Source organism: Monodelphis domestica, chromosome 6 (assembly GCF_027887165.1).
Source record: "Monodelphis domestica isolate mMonDom1 chromosome 6, mMonDom1.pri, whole genome shotgun sequence".
NCBI lineage: Eukaryota > Metazoa > Chordata > Mammalia > Didelphimorphia > Didelphidae > Monodelphis > Monodelphis domestica.
The window spans coordinates 185718254-185736127 of NC_077232.1; the positions used below are offsets into that span (position 1 = coordinate 185718254).

The window sequence follows — 17874 nt, forward strand, 5'->3', positions numbered from 1 at the left end:
AAGGTGTCCATGGCATGTTGCCTAGCCTGCAGAGGTAACACAACAATCCAGTGAAGTGGAGCAGACCAGCCTTTCCATGAAAGGCAATTCTCTATATTTTTTCAGGGTCCCATCTATGACCCCTTATCCAAATGGGTGCATAGGAGTTCTTAGGTCTGATTTGATAAGTAGAATCTCTTGGCAATATTCTAGGGGGAATTTCTGTATCATAACATATAAGGGTAGAATTTTCCTGGAGCTGAGTGAAAATAGTAATCATAACAATCCTAATAACAGGAGGTGTTAGTAAGAGAGGAGTCACACAGGGGGGTCTGAGTGGGTATTTCCATCCTTCCTGGGGGCCTCCGGGCAGTCCCCAGTTTCTACCTGTGACCATGTCAGACAGCATGGATTTGATGGCTCTGGGTAGAGATGAGGGGAATAAGAGATATTAGAAAGATAAGCGAGAGGAGGGGAAGGAGAGAGGGAGGGAAGAGAGAGAAAGAGACAGAGATCAAAAGGCTGAGGGAGGTCAGTTTAATCATTTAATCTCATCTTCTGCAGTCTACATTTCTTTCCACAAAGGCATATCTGGTTCTCTTCCCATTTCAAGCTTGAAACCAGGGCTTAGATTGAAGATGACATTATAGGTTTCAGACCTAGTGCCTCCATTTGGTAGGAAAAGTGAGAATTTTGAGAATTCCACTTTGACTTTCATAGGAGGAAAGAAGCCCATGATTTGCCACTAACTCATAATAAGCACAACCGTCAATTCCAGCTAATTTGCTATGGGTTAATTCAATACTGTTTCTGATTAGGAGCAAATGCTCTGACCCAGCTGTCTGGCTTGGGCTTTTCTACAAAAGTCAATGCCAAGGCTTATATGGAAAAAAGAAATAGGGTACCCTAGATGAATTTTAGGAACTAATTGGTTGATTTTGAATGCGTGTATTGTGGGAAACCAAAACTCTCATTGCTTATCAACAGGAAAAAAAACTTGGACTTGGAAACAAAGTATATTTTGCTTTAGATTACTGATGATTGTCTATTAGCATCATCATCACCAAAAATTGATCAAAGTGTTCTGTCATGAGTGAAAACAATGGCAAAACCATGAATTAAGTAATAATGAATCAAAGGATTTAGAGCTAGAAGAAACATTAGAAATAATCTAGTTCCATTTTTATATCCAGTTTATTAGATGAGAAAATTGAAGCCCTGAGAGGGGAAGCTATGGTCAAAGGTCACAAAGTCAGTAATTAATTGAGCTGGGATTCAAACTGAGGTTCTCCAACTCCAAAGCCAGGGCACTTTCTAAAATGCCATATTACTTCTCATCAATTTCTGGGCTCCTGCCGGTGTCCTTTCTATGCTTTCCTTTGTATTTTCAGGGTAGCCTATCTCCCTTTCATCTACCATGTTGAAGTCCTGCACATGTTCTCTCAAGGTCGATCAGGTTCATTTAGACCTATCACTTTAGGTAATATTTCCAACTTTTTGTTTCTCCTCTACCTTCCCACCAAATACAACCTACAGGTCTTGTGTCTTATTCAGAGTCTTACTAATGATTCAAGCTAAAGAGTAAATGACTAACAGTGACTTTAAAAAGTTACCATTCTATGGGAAAGGATCTGTAAAAAAATATTTACAGCTGTGCTTTTTGTGCTGGCAAAACATCAGAAAATGAGGGGGATTGGGGAATGGCTGAACAAATTGTGAAATATGAGGGTAATGGAATACTATTGTGTTGTAAGGAATGATGAATCAATGGATTTCTATAAGAACTGGAAAGACTTCCATGAACTGATATGGAGTGAAATGAGGAGAACCAGGAGAATATTATATATAGTAATTGAAACACTGTGGGATGATCAAATGTGATTGACTTCTGAGGGACTTCTGAGAAAGAATGTTATCCACAACTTGAAAAAGAAATATGGGAGTAGAAATCCAGAAGAAAAGATATGATTTATCACTTGTTTATATGGGTACGTGATTGGGGGTTTTGGTTTTAAAAGATTACTCTATTACAGAAATGAATAATATGTAAATGGGTTTTGGGTGATAATATATGTACAACCCAGAAAAAAATAAAAAGCATCATATACATTTTTTTAATAAAAGTTACCATTCTAGAGGGCATTATTTACATTTTGGTGGGTATTTTCAGTGTCTAAAATGAGGAATTGGAGTATGACAATTTATGATAGCAATGTCCAATATGAATTGTAGGGCTCTATTAATGCCCTTAAAAATCAAATCATGAATTTAGTTCTTCTAAGTTGCTTGCACATAAGGCTGCCCCTGAAAATGCTGGCCAGCTCTGAGGGCGAGGAGCAGCAGGTCAGAGGGATTTAGACAGAGAGTGATATTTTCCTGAGGGACCAAAACAGTTCAAGACATCACAAAAGTCTTAAGGACACAGACTCCTAGTTCTTTAAAAATAACTAAAGCACTGTATAAATATTTCTAAAGCAGGTGCATCTGTAAACTACCATTCTGGTACTGGGATGCCTCACTTATCTGGGGATCAGACTTAGTGAATCTCAACCATCTGGAACACAGTTAAGATTCCAGAAAAGTAGTCCATTAAGATTACTGAGACACTCATTGAGAGTTTATTGACTTGGAATTATGTGCAAAATAAGGACATTGATCAATCCTTAGCTATTGTTGGGTTATGAGAAAACAATAGATTAAAAATTGGGAAGTGAGACTATTGTATATTGCCATCATTACATTTAAGATAAGGTAATATTAGGAGAAAGAAAGTGAGGTTCAGTGGAAAGACACCCTAGATTTGGAATCAGAGGACTTGGTACCAATCTTCACTTTGCCACTGACTACTCATATGACCCTTGGCAAATCAAGCTGTTCCTGGGTCTCATTTTCTTCATCTGTAAAATGAGGGGGTTGAACTAACCATGATTTCTAAGGTCCCAAGTGGCTCTAAATCTAAATCTGATGAGGCAGAAGAAAAACAGAGCCCTGAAGTCTTAGGCAAATGGTACTAAACACCCCACCCCCCCAGAGTATAGCCACTTAAACCACTTAAATCAGGAAAGCTTCCCTCATCTAGAAAATCCCTTTATGTAGAAGACAGAATTGCCTTAGGATACTCAATGAGTGGAGTTATTGCACCATCTCTCCCACTTTTATAGTAAAGTAATCTCTGGCCACCAGCACAGCTTGAACAGTAATTGTGTCTACAGTGCAAGACAAGTCAGGCAAAATTGAAGTTAGATAAAATTTGGAGGGCTGTTAAAGAGAAAAAAGAAAACTCAAAAAAACCCTCCATTTCTCTTTTGATATGTCTAGCTCATTTTTTTCCCTCATAAAGTACAGCTTTTGGCAGTATCATTTCTACTCTTACACTCATTTGTGCTCTGAGAACAGAACAACAGATGTTATGACCAAATGATGGCATGTCAAGACACAGAAATGACAGGACCCAAGATAAATTCCCTCTCTTTCAGTGAATTCAGGAACTTTTCATCTTTCTTCCAAAGTAATTCACTTCAGAACTATATTTTGTTTTCAAAATTCAGGCTTCTGAAAAAAGCAGTTCAGTAAGCTTTTATTAGGTACCTACTATGTGTCCAGCTCTAGAACTGTATGAACAGAGATGAGATCATAAAACTAGAATGAAAGGCAAATTTACTGGTAATGTACACTTGGTTTATTGGGGCTGCTTTGACTTTTTAAAAAAGTACAAGATTCCCTCCACACTGAGTGAGGGTTCAGATATGTTATTTCTTTGATGTTTGGAGCTCCATGTATGAAAATTCCCTCTACTAGTTCAGATCAGCAACTTTTTTTCCCTAACATTGTCTATTCCTTTCATTTTTAAAAATTATATGTAGAAATCATTTTCAACAATTGTTTTCTGACATTTTGTAATCCAAATTCTCTCCCATCCTCTCTCCCCAAGATTGCAAATAATCTGAAAGAGGTTATACCAGTGCTATTAAGCAATACATATTACCCTATTCCCTATGTAGTCAAAGGAGAAATATTGCCCTTATAACGAAAAACTCTGGAAGGAAATGAAGTGAAGAATGGTATGCTTTATGGATTAACAACTTCCTTGTAAATCATGATCATAGGTCCATAATGTTGAAGGCAAAAAGGAACCTTGGAGGCCATCAAATCCAACCCCTTCATTATAGATTAGAGGAAACTAAGGCCTAGAGAAGTTAAGTGACTTGTCTAAGGTCACTAGGTGACATGCCAGAGGCAGGATTTTAATTTAAGTACTCAGACTCTAGAGATGACCCTCTTTTCACTATAACAGGCTGCTTTCAGTATTAGAGAGTTGCTTGGGGATAGTGAGAGATGAAGTAATTTAACCTCAGCCATACACTGAATCAGAGGCAGGACTTGAATCCAAGATTTATTGATGCCAAGGCCAGCCCTTTATCTACTATGTATGTTTAATTCAATTAAAAAGCATTTTTTTTGGGGGGGGGGAATGACTACAATAAGCAAGGTACTGGGGATGCAGTGACAAAAGTGACCCAGTTCCTGTCTTCAATCAGCTTCTACCCTAGCAGACCTAGAGAAACACAGATCTAAAGAGCTACCTTTCCTTTTCCTTTCAGTTTCCTTTGACTGCAGTACATAGTCCAAGAGGATTCAGCATTTAAACCTCTGTGAAATAACACATGTTGCAATATCTTAGCACTGTTTCCAGAGAAAACCGACATTAAATACCACTGCTTTCAGATGAGATGACTTTGTCACTAACCATGTCCCCTGTAATTGAAATGGTTAGTCTTGATTTGTTTGGATCCTCCCTCTCTGTTGGAACAGATATTTATTTAATTAGCAAGCTTATGAAACAGCTTTTTAACTAGACATTTAGCAGACATCTCAAGGACATTTGTGCTGCTTACAAATGGTCCTCATCACCACAATGCTCCGCTCTGGGGTGCCCGGATTTGTTAGGCACCAACTAGGATTGGCTGTTTTGGGGGTGGGACTCAGTTACATTATTTCAGGTGCTAAAATCACTGAAGTTTATGGCCATTCAAAGTTTTAATCTCGGAAGAGAAGAAAGTGAATTTGGCTCTTTTCATCATTATCTATTTTGATGGTCATCAAATTGCTGTCACTTTGCCAAGCATGTTTGCATTAGTTTGAAAAAGTAATTTTTATAATGGCAAATTAATGACTTGATTTATGGGCTGCTGAAAGTCAGAGCAATATGAAATGTGTCTAGTATGAATTGCAGTCAGTTTATGCATCTAGAGTGATTGGGCTGACTATTGCAAGCCTCCTGTAAGTGATTTATTCTCAAAATGGAAGAAAATGCTATTATAATTTATTCTTCTATTACATAAATGTGCTAATAAAAATGGAAGCGAAGATGCAATTAATAGTTCCTTCAAATGTAACTGCAATATGTAACGTAAAGTGTTGTACAAAATTAATTTCTTACTTTTGATCTGCTTTTAACATATTCATCAAGAGGGGTGATAATCTTCATCTGCGACAAGTGAACTCTGCCTATTTCCTCTCCCTTTTGGCATTGCAAGTAACTGTCTTCAGTCTGATCCAGCAGCATTAGCACCTCTCCACGCTGTAAGGTATAACACTCTCAGATGCAATTATTAGTGGATAAAACATTATTAATTCCTGCCCCCCCCCCAATTTTAATCTTCGGAGCCTAAAGCATTTAATAATTTGTAAGCATGGAGATGGGAGCCAGTAGGATTTTTTACATTAACTGGTAAAATGTAAGAACATTACTGTACCTTACAAGAGAGCTCTCCAGGGTTTCGAGAAACAGTATCTTCATTGGCAACTCCATGAGGCACAGGCAGCTTAAATAGAAGCCAATAAAAGGATTATTCATGATCAAATATGCACCACAAAAACTGCAGAATCTTTTGGGATTTATTGTGACTGCTCAAAATATGGCTCATTCTAGATGAATTCTCTCTTTGGCTTTTTCATAACAGCTAATACCTGGCTTCTTGGATATGATTCATGTGGGTGTAATTGGCCACTTTACAAGTATCAGATCCTCTGCCTAGAGTTGAGCCTCTTCTCTTGGTTCAGGAGAGACAGGACCTCCCATAGAATGAGTCACTAAGTGAGCAGCAGGACAAATGTCCTCCTAAGTAGCCTGATAGAGTTACCAGGGATATGATTATGCCTGGGGAAACCTAGAAAAGGCCAGATGATGCAGTCCCCTTGTCTCTTGGGCTTCTTACCACAGGCAAGGACTGTGTCTTTTTCATCTTTGTATCCTCTTCAGAGCCTAGCACAGAATCAAGCATATAGGAGGCACTTAAAAACATAGGTTTTTAATATGGATATAACTAACATGGAAAGCTTGAAAGGGCATGAGGATGATTCTCTAGTCCCGGAAGGACTGAGCATATATAAATGGGGAGAGGTCCAATAACCAGTCAAATACGAACTTCTTAAAGGGAGGTAACCTCTTAATTTTTTGTCTTTGAATTTCCCATCCTAGCAAAATTTATTGGAACAGAGTAGATGCTTAATAAATGGTTAGTGAAATGAGCTGACTTGAATTGAAGAGCTTCTCATACAGAGTGGAACTAATTGAGTATGCTAAGAATTCTGAGAATAAAAGAATTCAATATAAAATGACTTTCCTATCCCCAGAGCTATCCAAGGTTCTGGACTGCTTCTCCCTGAAGTCCTTTCTGATACAATGGACCCTCTCCATCTCTTGGCCTTAAGCCTTGTCCCCTTGATTCTGACTCTTCCTTATGCCAAACATCTCTTGTGATCTATGTTCTTATCTGTCCTTAATTACTATCTATGCTCTCTACCTGCCTTAGCCTGATTTTAAATGCTCCCTAGGCCAACTCTATGCTCTGGCCATAATCTGGTCAAATAGTTCAGGCCCCAGGTCTGGTTCTCAATAATATGTTTAAATTATATGGCAACAGTAGTAAATGAGAGAACCTCAGATGCTACTTGTTGGAATCTCAGGAAGAGATTCTCAGAAAGTAACAAGCTAATTTTAAACAAGGGGAAACACAGAAAGAAACTCAGGAAACTAACACAATGGGTACAGAAGACATGGGTGTGGTATTGTCATAATTCTGGGTCAGATGATGTGATATACAAACATATAGTTATTTTCCATATAGTGGAAAAATTGGATCAGTTTTCCATTATCAGGATGTCAGATTCCCTAACTTAGCCTAGAGTTCTATTTAGTTCCTGGATAAAATATCCCCACAATTTTAGCATTAGGGACTGGTAATAGTGGCAAGGTGGCAATGATTAGAAAAAATGTGGACCTGATTTCACTGGCAGAGAGAATTGCCTCCATTGATAGAGATCAGCAAGGCTGGAATGTTTAGTTTATGAATGATACTTGGTGCCCTGAGAGATTAAGTGACTCTTACACCTAACTAGTCCTTCATCCACTACATTACAAGTGGCAATAACTGCTAATGAATAGAGAAATGAAACATAATACTGTAAAGATAGCACCATTTTGTATTTATACATTTTTTACTTGTCCAAAATACAGAGTTAACTTTTAAAATTAATCCTCCTTGCTCTATTTTGGTAAATGGGTTGTAGGTATGGCAACTAGAACATTCTGTGTTTTTCTGGGGACATCCTGATTTTAAGAAAATAAAGCTCCCCTTTGTTAAGGCTTTGCAAAAATAACTTCCTTTGTCAGACTATGCCTCAATTTTTGGTTCTGAAAATACAGTCACTTTTGTTGTAGCCCATGCCTGATAATGACAGTCCCCTGGATAAGACAAGGGCTCTTCCAGCTTGAATCAGGTGACAAAGCATAGAAAAAGTAGGAACTTTATGACAAGTAAGAAGTATTATTTTTACTAAAAAAATTACCTACATGAAAAATCACACACTGAAAGGAACAATTAAATCTGCTACCAGTTTTTAACAGATATCAAGTATGATAGAATGGCAAGAAACCTAGTCTGAAAATAGATCTTTTTTGAAGGATAAATTTTTAAACCTTGGACAAATCACTTAACTCAATGAACCTAAGCTTCATCATCTATTAAAAAGATATAAAAAACACTTGAGTGTTATTTGCAATGTGGGAATGACCCTGGAGCACATCCTCACCAGGCTGGGACCTAAGTAGCTCAGAATGATTTGTGTGTCTATGGTCTTACAGCAGCCTAAATTTGAAAAGAACTACTATTGATTGAATTTTCTGGCCTATGGTCAGCTAAGGACACAGTGGATAAAGTCCTAGTCCTGGGGTCAGGGAAACTCATCTTCCTGAGTTCAAATCTGGCCTCAGACATTTTATTAGTTATGTGATCCTGGGCAAGTCACTTAACCCTGTTTACCTCAGTTTCTTCATCTATAAGATGAGTTGCAGAAAGAAAAAGCAAACCATTCAAGCATCTTTATAAAAAACAAACAAACAAACAAACAACCCAAATGGGGTCATGAAGAGTCAGATAACATTAGAAATGACTGAATATCAATGACAACCCATGAAGATTATCTAGCAAGTAGAAAGATCTGAAGAAATTGATGCAAAGCAATATAAGCAGAACTGGGAGAACACTGTACACAATAACAGCAATGTTGGATGATGATTATCTGTGAAAACTTGGCAACTCTCAGCAATGCAATGATCTGGGACAATCCTAAAGGACTTATGATGGGGAATTCTATCCACCTCCAGAGAAAGAACTGTTGGTATAGGATGGATACAGAGCAAAGCATATACTCTCTTTCACATCAGTGTATTTATGGTTTTCTTTTGAAGTTTTGGTTATGGATGACTTTGCTTTTACAACAATGACCAATATGGAAGTGTGTTTTGCATGACAATAAAAACGAGATAAAAAAAGACTATCTAGCAAGGCAGAAAGGGAGTGCCAACCCTGAGGAAATTGTGGATCCTTAAAATATTGAGAAATAGTGACTTTATAGTGTTGTGAGAAAATGTTTTAAACTTCATAGTGACATGCAGTGACATATAGTAATCATCATTATCACCAGTACTCTCAGCGAAATTTCTGTTCACTTTTCTAAGAGGAAAAACTTCCACAAATAGAATGAAAGTGACAACAATCGCCAAAGCTAATGTTAAAGGTTTTCAACTGAAAACCCAGTTGTCTGTAAATGCTTTGATCAGTGGTCACATAGCTCTTATGGAAGTGAACACAACAACACCATTCATAAAGTTGATCTCTGTCTCAGTCTGCTGGTCCAGTGCAACCCCATCTGAGCAGAGAAGAGGTGAAGCCTAGAACAATTGTTCTTAAAGTGTAGTCTTTGGACCCCTAGGATCCCCTGAGATCCTTTCAGAAGATCCCTGGGGCTAAAACTATTTCCATAATAATAGTAAGATGTTATTGACTGAAATATCCCTGCCTTTTCCAACCACAAGTCTATGTAAAGCCAGATTTTCTTCATGTGGCTCAACCAATAATTTCATATATTTTAACTGATTAAATTCAGAAGTAGATGGAAATTCATCTATCTTCTCCTGAGCTAGACATTAAAAGAAATTTGTGAAAATATGTAAAACAATATTACTCTTCTCATGAAAATGTTTTGGGGAAATAGTTATTTTTTCACAGAAATGTTTATGTGTAATAAGTTTACTATTTTAAGATGAATTAATACTTTTATAATATGCCAATTTTAATTTGTAAAATGGTAAATAGTAAGAATTATAACCCACATAAACAAAAGCTCTTTTCAAGAGTGTAAAAGGGGTCCAGAGACCCAAATGTTAAAGAATTGTTGGGCTAAAAGAAACAAATCTTTATTATTAATACTATTAACATTTGCAACAGGGTGATAATTTATGGGTATATGATTGGGGATTTTGACTTTAAATGATCACTCTATTGCAAACATTAATAATATGGAAATAGGTCTTGATCAATGATATGAGTAAAACCCAGTGGAATTGCTCATTGGCTACAGGAGGAGGGAGGGAAAGAACACGAATCATGTAACCATGGAAAAATACCACGAATTAATTAATTATTTTTTTTAAAAAGAAAAGAAACACATCTTCTCCACAACCTCACCCATTCTTCCATTTCAAACTCTTTTACTTACTTTAGGATCCCACTATCCTGGACTCCTTGTTTCTCACACAAATAGCACCTCACATAACTGTGCCTTTGCACTAGTTGCCACCCTTGCTTGGATATACTTCCTTGGTTTCATTGGCTTTCTTCAAGACTTAGCAAAATGGTACCTGATGCAGGAGGCCTTTTTCAGGCTTCCAAACTGCTGGTGCTAAGATTCTCCTATGTTGAACTTTTAAAGCCCTTCGCAACTTGGCCTCCACCTATATTTCTAGTCTCTTTAGACATGAATGTATTCTCTCCTTACTGCTATCTGATGGAATCCTCCTCTTCTTTCAGGATGCGGCTCAATCACCATCTTCTGTTATGGTATCTTTCCTGAATCCCCAACTACTTGTGCCCTTCTACCAAACTATCTTGTATTGAACTACTCTGAATTTATTTGTATTTATTTGTTCTTTATTTGATGCTGTATATTTTTATCTGTTTACTTTTTGGCTCTCTCACTAGAAAGTAAGTTTCTTGTGAACAGGGATAATTTCCTTCTTAATACATGAATTTCTAGCACCTCACTGGAACATAGTGAGTACTTAATAAACAAATGCTAGGTGTAAGATGAGAGATCCAGAGGGTTACAATGAGAAGCCAGGCTGAAGGAGAGATCAGCTGAAGAGCAGCGGAGGAGGGGCAGAGAGAGAGAAGCTCTAACTGTCAATGATCTTCCAACCTGGGAGGTGGAGGAAAGGAGGTTTTCCTGGAAGCTGAGAAAGATCCCATTCCTTCTGGGACCCCAAAACACCTCCACTAAGACCCTTCCAGAACAGCTACCAGAGGGAGCAGCTGGGTGGCTCAGTGGATTGAGAGTCAGACCTAGAGACCTGGATTCAAATCTGGCCTCAGAGAATTCCCAGCTATGTGACCCTGGGTAAGTCACTCTTCTGCCTTAGAACCAATACACAGTGTTGACTCCAAGATGGAAGGTAAGGGGGAAGAAAAAAAAAGAACAGCTACCAGAATTCTCAAGGGGGTTTTGGATTTGGACTCATGCTGGCCAGAGCCATTCAGATCTTTCCCTGAGATTTCTCTCTCCCTGACCTGTTCCTAGACTCCTGAATTAAAAGCTAATTAGTTGAGGAATAGTGATCAACCGGCAGCTGGCCAGAGGAGGGTTCAAGGCAGTTAGCCTTGAACCTCAAGAACTTGGGGGGGCAGTCTGCCAGAGGGGACCAGTGTTCGGGTTTCCTACTCCTCACTTTCCTTTCTGGATACCCCTACCTCTTCTTCCCTGTGTGAACCCAAATAAATTGTTTACTACTTTAGAATTAGGTCTGGCTGGTTTCTGATACTAGGAAAGGGGGCAGAAGATTTGGGGAGAATCACATCACATCTCTCCCCAAAAGGGGAAGGTTAGCTCAGGATCCCAGGTATCCAAACTGCCTAATCCAAGGAACGTCTCTCCTTGATAGTGGGGTGACCCCACATTTTTGAAGGGAAGTGACAGTGGGTGTCCTCCATCTCCCAGAACTATTCTCTGAGGAGACATATCCCCTCTGTCAGGGGAACAAGACTTGGCTACCTCTCTCCCAGAAAAAGAGAGGGGAAGAAGAATCTTCTCTCTCCCTCTTCCCATTTCCTTCTCTCCTTCCATTCCCTCAGTTCCCCCTGTTCCCCCTCTCAATTGTTCCCCTCTCAAATCCTTCTATTCTCATTGTAATTCCCTGGATCTCTCATAGGCTAATTTAGTGATTGATATTTTTTATGTATCCAGTTGTTTCCATGTTTGTCTTCCCTTTTTGGATGGAAGTTTCTTTAGGGCAAGGATTGTTTTTGCTTTTCTTCATATCCCCAGTGCTTAAACACAGGGCTTGGTATAAAGTAAGTGCTTGATTATCAGGGAAGCTTCTAAAATGTATTAATGAAGACTCTGAATTTAAACAGACCATTAATACTAGACTTTGGGGTGGAGGAGGAAGAAAAATGGTAAGGAAAGATTATTCCTCTTCTTAATGAAAAAAAATGCTTTCAAGTGAATCAATTTAATTTCTTTTTATAAAGTTGTCAATTTTATTTCAGAATTCACTTATGGATCACAAGGGATAACAGTCAACCCCAGTACCTACAGCATAGTCATAGGATCATAGATTTAAAGGTTGAAGGGACTTCAGAGACCTCCTACCTCCTACTTCAACCATATCACTTTATAGACAATGAAACTGAGGTCTAGAGAATCCATGTGACTTGACCATGGTCATACATGTGATGGAGACAGATCCATGATCTACTGGATCAGTTTCTTCAATGATTCTTTTTGATCATGAGTAATGGGCATTTGTGGGTACCCTCTTCTCAGCTTTCCTCTTCTACATTTCTAATAAGAGCTAAATGCTGATTTAAACTATTCACCTAAGGCACCCAGGAACATAAAGCACATTCCACAATTGCCCAGCCCATTTTCCCAAGAAATACTATACCTTGTAGATATTTCTAAGAAAACTGTTTAAGAGATTTCTCATTGAAAGTAAGAGAAAGAATAACTTACCATGTATTTTTTGTAGAGGGGGTGGCCCGGCTTGGGTCGGGGAGGCAACACTGGTTCTTGCTTCTGTACAATTTGGCTTTTGGCCCTTGTGAGTCCCATTGTTAAGGCACTTTGTTTATTCTGGAGATTCACATCAGACGAAGAGCGACAAAAAACTTGTTTCTGAGACACCTTCGATCCCGAGAGCTTGGGTGGCGGTGGCCTCCCAGGAGCCCCCTTTGGGGGTGGAGGTCGAGCTGGGACGACTTTTCCATCTATGGGCCTGAACATCAATATAAAAATTAAAAGCTAGCTTTTTGCCTCTATTATATTTTTGAAATTTTTTTTCACAAGCCACACACATATGCACTCACACATATCCACAAAGTCAGTGTACTCGAGGCACTCTGAAACATGCAGGATATGCAACTTTTCTGCATACGAAGGCAGCATTAAACATTACCATATTAGCAAAATGCCACAATGTTCCAGCTTCCTCTTATCTGGCACTAGAGATTCATTAGTTCAAGGCAAACTAGCATTTACTATCATGAGCTCTCTAAGGCCTCATTTACTCTTAAACATACCGCGACTATTTCAGGAAACTAAGCATTTTCTCCCAAAGTCCAAGATGGAAAATCTATAATAAGAGATAAGGCATCTGTGCTTGAGTTTAGAATAAGTGTTTTGCTTTTTACATTATAAGAGTTATCATTAAATCCCCAATTGAGATTAATTAAAAACAAGATGGTTCTAGAAACCAAACATGGATGATCCTGTTAGTATGAAAGATTTTCCCTGATCCCTTTAGTGGAAATGAGATCTTATGTATTCATTTTTTGATTACTGTGGCATTTATGATTTTAACATTTTTGATACCACAGATTATCTTTAAAGATATGTTAGCTCCTATTCAATCCTCTTGAGGCACTGTTGGATAAGATGACAAGAGACAAGGTCTCCCATTATAGCTACTCAGGAGCTCCACTTGGTCCATTATTTCAGTGAAGAAATTCTAAGACTGAAATTGTAGAAAGAAATGAATTTTCAAAATAAGATCTGAGACCAAAGCTCATTGATGAGACATTATCAATTTATGAGCTGAATCAGCTTTTGATGATCCAACAATTTTGGTAAATGATTTGTAATTATACCCCTAAAGTCACTAAACTATCTGTGCCCTTGAACCCAGAAATACTGCTGTTACTAGTTGCATATATCAAAGAGATCAAAGATGTAATCAAAAGGGATCAGGGTAGGTGGCTCAGTGCCTAGAGAGCCAGGTCTGCACATGGGACGTCCTGGGTTCAAAATTGGCCTCTGTGCAACTCTGGGCAAGTTATTTAAATCCCATTGCCTAGCCTTTAGTGCTCTTCTGCCTTGGAATCAATAGTCAGCATTGATTTTTTTAAACCTTCCCTTCTATCTTAGACTCAATATTGTGTATTGGTTCCAAGGCAGAAGAGTGGTAAGGGCTAGGCAATGGGGGTTAAGTGACTTGCCCAGGGTCACATAGCTGGGAAGAGTCCAAGTTCAGATTTGAACCTAGGACCTCCCATCTCTAGGCCTGGCTCTCCATCCACTGAGCCACCTTGTTGCCCTTGTCAGTGTCAACTTTAAGAAGGTAAGGGTTTAAAAAAAAAGATGGAGTGAAAGGGCCCATATGGGAAAATACTAATAATAGCAATGCTTTTTTGTTGAATCAAAGAACTGGAAATAAACTGGGTATCCATTCATAGGTCTCCACTAGGGAATGGCTAAACAAGTTTTATGGAATATGGAATATTATGTTGTAAGAAATAATAAGAAATATGAAAGATTCATAGAAGTCTGGGAACATCTGGTTGAACTGACTTGGAAAGAAATGAGAAGAACCAGAAGAAAAATTTGCTTGAGGAATACAATAATATAAAGGAAAAACAAGTGTCAAAGACTATAGTCTCTTTTCAACTTGGGAGTCAAAGAATGATTACAAAGCAGTTCCATCTGCCTCCTGGCAAAGAGGTGATGGAGAGGCACAGAGAGAGACACATGCTTTTAGACAGTCAATGTGCTGATCTGTTTTGCTTGGCTATGCTTATTTCTCTAAGGAAGAACTCAATTGGGGAAGAGGAGTTAGTGGGTAATTATAGAGAAGGCAAAAAACAGAAGAAGGCAAAAATATGTTTAGGAAGGATCTTAAAATGGGGCAATTTTGTTACTACCTTGTTCAATGTAGGCTTAAAAAAATAAAATATACCAAACAGGAGTTCCTGGTTTTATATGTAATTCTTTTTTCATTCTTCTTTGCATACTTAACTATTTTGTTTGTTGATATTTTAAAAATTCATAATGAAAAATAAGTTTATTTTAAAAAGAAGCAATCCTTGGGCAAGTAGCCATTAGATTCCTAAACTTACCTTGGGGGCAGCACAGGTCCTTTAGAAGAACTTCCTGTTTGAAGTGAGGGCTCAGAATCCTACAAGTATTGGAGAATGCATTTTAGGCATGTGTCATCACTGTTATGGCATTGCTTAATTTAGAACCATAATCTCTTTGAATGGAAGATTTTTGCTCAAAACCTTTAGGGTAGATCTATAAAGGTAATCAAAGCTAAAGTTTTAACATCTTTAACAATGTAAGAAGAATCAGAATCACTAATCACTTGTCTCATTTCCACTTAAATCATCTGTACTACATTGGTTTTGCTCCATGCCTACAAATGCTCTCCCTGTTCATCTCCACCTTTTGAAATCTCTGATCCCCCCCACCCCCCTTTTTTCAATTTATTTTTTTAAACCCTTACTTTCTGTCTTATTGTCAATTCTAAGACAGAAGAGTGGCAAGAGTTAAGCAATCAGGGTTAAATGACTTGCCCAAGGTCATGCAGCTAGGAAGTGTCTGAGGTCAGATTTGAACCCTCTGAAGTGGTTACTGGTTCTAACCCAATGGAAATATACAATGCAAATTCAAATAATGTGACTACTAGGGGATTCATTATTTACACTCATTGGTATTGGGCCATATAGAAATCAACACAGTTTTTGCCTTCAAATAAGCTCACATTTTAAAGACATAGAGGAGAATGATGGTCAGGTAAGAGTATTTTGGTCTGCGAAGTCACAGGATGCTGAATGGATTTCCAGGAATTGTAGTATTGATTTGGATACTGTTCTCAGAGCAAGAGGTTGAGTTCTGGGGAAAGGAGAATGGGACTGGAAGGGAAGGAGCTATTGGCACAGCAGGAAGATGTCCAGAATATAACATGGTCATTGTGGGAACTCTCATGAATCAGTCACTGAAATCTTTCCTAATTCTCTTGGCTCCTTCCTCTCCAAACTACTAGAATTCTTTTTCCATTCATTCTGTTTATATTTCCATATGTACAAGTTTGTTTCCCTAGTTAGAATGTAAGTGCCCTGATGGCAGGCAGCATTTCACTTAAACAAAACAAAACACCAAAAACCTTTCTTAGTAACAATTTTTTTTAAACCTTACCTTCCATTTTAGAATCAATACTGTGTATTGTTTCTAAGACAGAAGAGCAGCAATGGGGTTAAGTGACTTGCCCAGGGTCACACAGCTAGGAAGTGTCTAAGCCCAGATTTAAACCTAGGACCTCAGGTCTTGGATCTCAATCCATTGAGCCACCTAGCTATTCCCTTAGTAAAATTCCAAGGCTAAAGGGCCAGGACTAAACAAATAGGATTAATGACTTGCCCAAGGTCACTAGGAAGCTTCTGAGGCAAGATTTGAGCCCAGGTCCTCTCAACTCGCCTGTCTCTCAATCCACTGAGCCACTCAGCTGCCCCAGCATTTCTCTTTTTTATTTATATCCCCAAGTCTTAGCAGAATTTCTGACTTTACTAAATTCTTGCCGAATGATCTGTGCCTCAATTCTACATGGGTCCTAAATGTTTAAAAATCTGATTGAAAATTCTTTAAGGTAGAGCCCAGGATATCTTTAGACCACAAAAAACACCAGATTATTATGAACCTTGTGGATAAACAAAGAAATATTAATGGATCATGTTTGAATATCCAAAATGTTCATTTTAGTCCCTGGATAACCTAAGGGGCTGTGCCAAAGTTGACTTTTTAGACTCATAACCAAGAAGGAGATGAGTAGTTGGATTGTATTCCAGGGAGAAGATAAGGAATGAAGGAAGGCACTTAAGGGAAATAGAATTAAAAGGACAAGGAGGGTGGAAGAAAAGCTTCCTTGAAAAGGGCAAATGGTAGATGGACAGGAAAAGTATGTGTGGGGAGAGGTAATGGAAGGAAAGATAGATTTCTTATACAAAGAGAAAGATGTGGCTGGTATGGAAGACAAAAAGATAGTTGTAGTCTATTTTTTTGAGCAAATTGAAGTAGAAACTGGAAATCTAGAATTCAACAAGAAAGCTTCTCTAGAGGAAGAGATTGTTAAACCAATAGTATTAAATTGTATTAAACTACCAAGCTTTAATATTTTCAAGTCTTTCATTGAATGGACTCTTGTAGAATCTAAGAGCTAGCTTTTTGCAGTTTTTTGCCATGTTTACCACACTTTGGAATTGACTTTCTTGGAAATGTAGACCTAGGGCAGCTCAGTGGCTCTGTGTTTAGAGAGCCAGGCCTGGAGTCAAGAAGACCTGGGTTCAAATTTGGCCTCAGCCATGATCTGGCTGTGTGACCCTGGGCAAGTCAGTTAACCCCAGTTGGCTAGTTATTTCCTTCTGTCTCAGAACCAATACTTCATACTGATCCTAAGAGAGAAAGGAAGGGTAAAAAAGAAAAAAAAGAAATGGTCTAATTGAAAAAATTGATGACAAATATATGAGTCCTCATTTAGACTTTCCAGCTACTTCCATATTACATGAACATGGAGAAATGTCTGAAAGAAAAACCAATAAATGTCAAGAACACATTCCTCTTTTTCATGGATTTAATGAATTCCATTTCATTTCCCATTTCCTGTTCAGTTTTTTTGGACAACCATAACCTATATCTCCATCAGAGACACTCAGGGAAGAGAGCAATCAATGCAACTTCAAGAAGATAAAATTCAAGCCACCAAAAGGAAAAGCAATGCTGATCCCAATAGAAGTTCAGCTGCATTTAAATACTGTCTCAGAAACTGTGGTACATGCTCTTGGGATGATTTCCCTTTTATCAACTTAAAGATAAAGCAAAATTTACTTTTGTGTTTTGAAGATCCTATTGAATATTTACATCTTTCTTTTAAATATCAAATAGTGAATTCCCATTAGCTTTAATCATGTAAGCATGTTTCAATTTTAAAAATTTCCCTTTTAAAAAGTGAATTAAGCCTGTTTTTTAAAACTTGGCTTCTCTAATGGTATCAGTTAATGTAGTGAGGCA

The 17874-nt window shown here is 38.1% G+C and overlaps 1 protein-coding gene across 10 annotated transcripts in view; it reads right to left on the reverse strand.

The window, feature by feature from the left end:
- The window catches only part of SH3D19 (SH3 domain containing 19), a 240069-nt gene that overhangs the window by 33972 nt on the left and 188223 nt on the right, over nucleotides 1-17874 (reverse strand). For all 10 annotated transcript variants that reach the window (XM_056803671.1, XM_056803672.1, XM_056803677.1 and 7 more), the window contains 4 exons: nucleotides 14931-14989; nucleotides 12553-12814; nucleotides 5736-5804; nucleotides 5420-5560 (listed from right to left, as the gene is read on the reverse strand). In XM_056803671.1, coding sequence (XP_056659649.1) covers nucleotides 5420-5560; nucleotides 5736-5804; nucleotides 12553-12814; nucleotides 14931-14989 — 531 coding nt within the window. The remainder of the gene's footprint in view (nucleotides 1-5419; nucleotides 5561-5735; nucleotides 5805-12552; nucleotides 12815-14930; nucleotides 14990-17874) is intronic.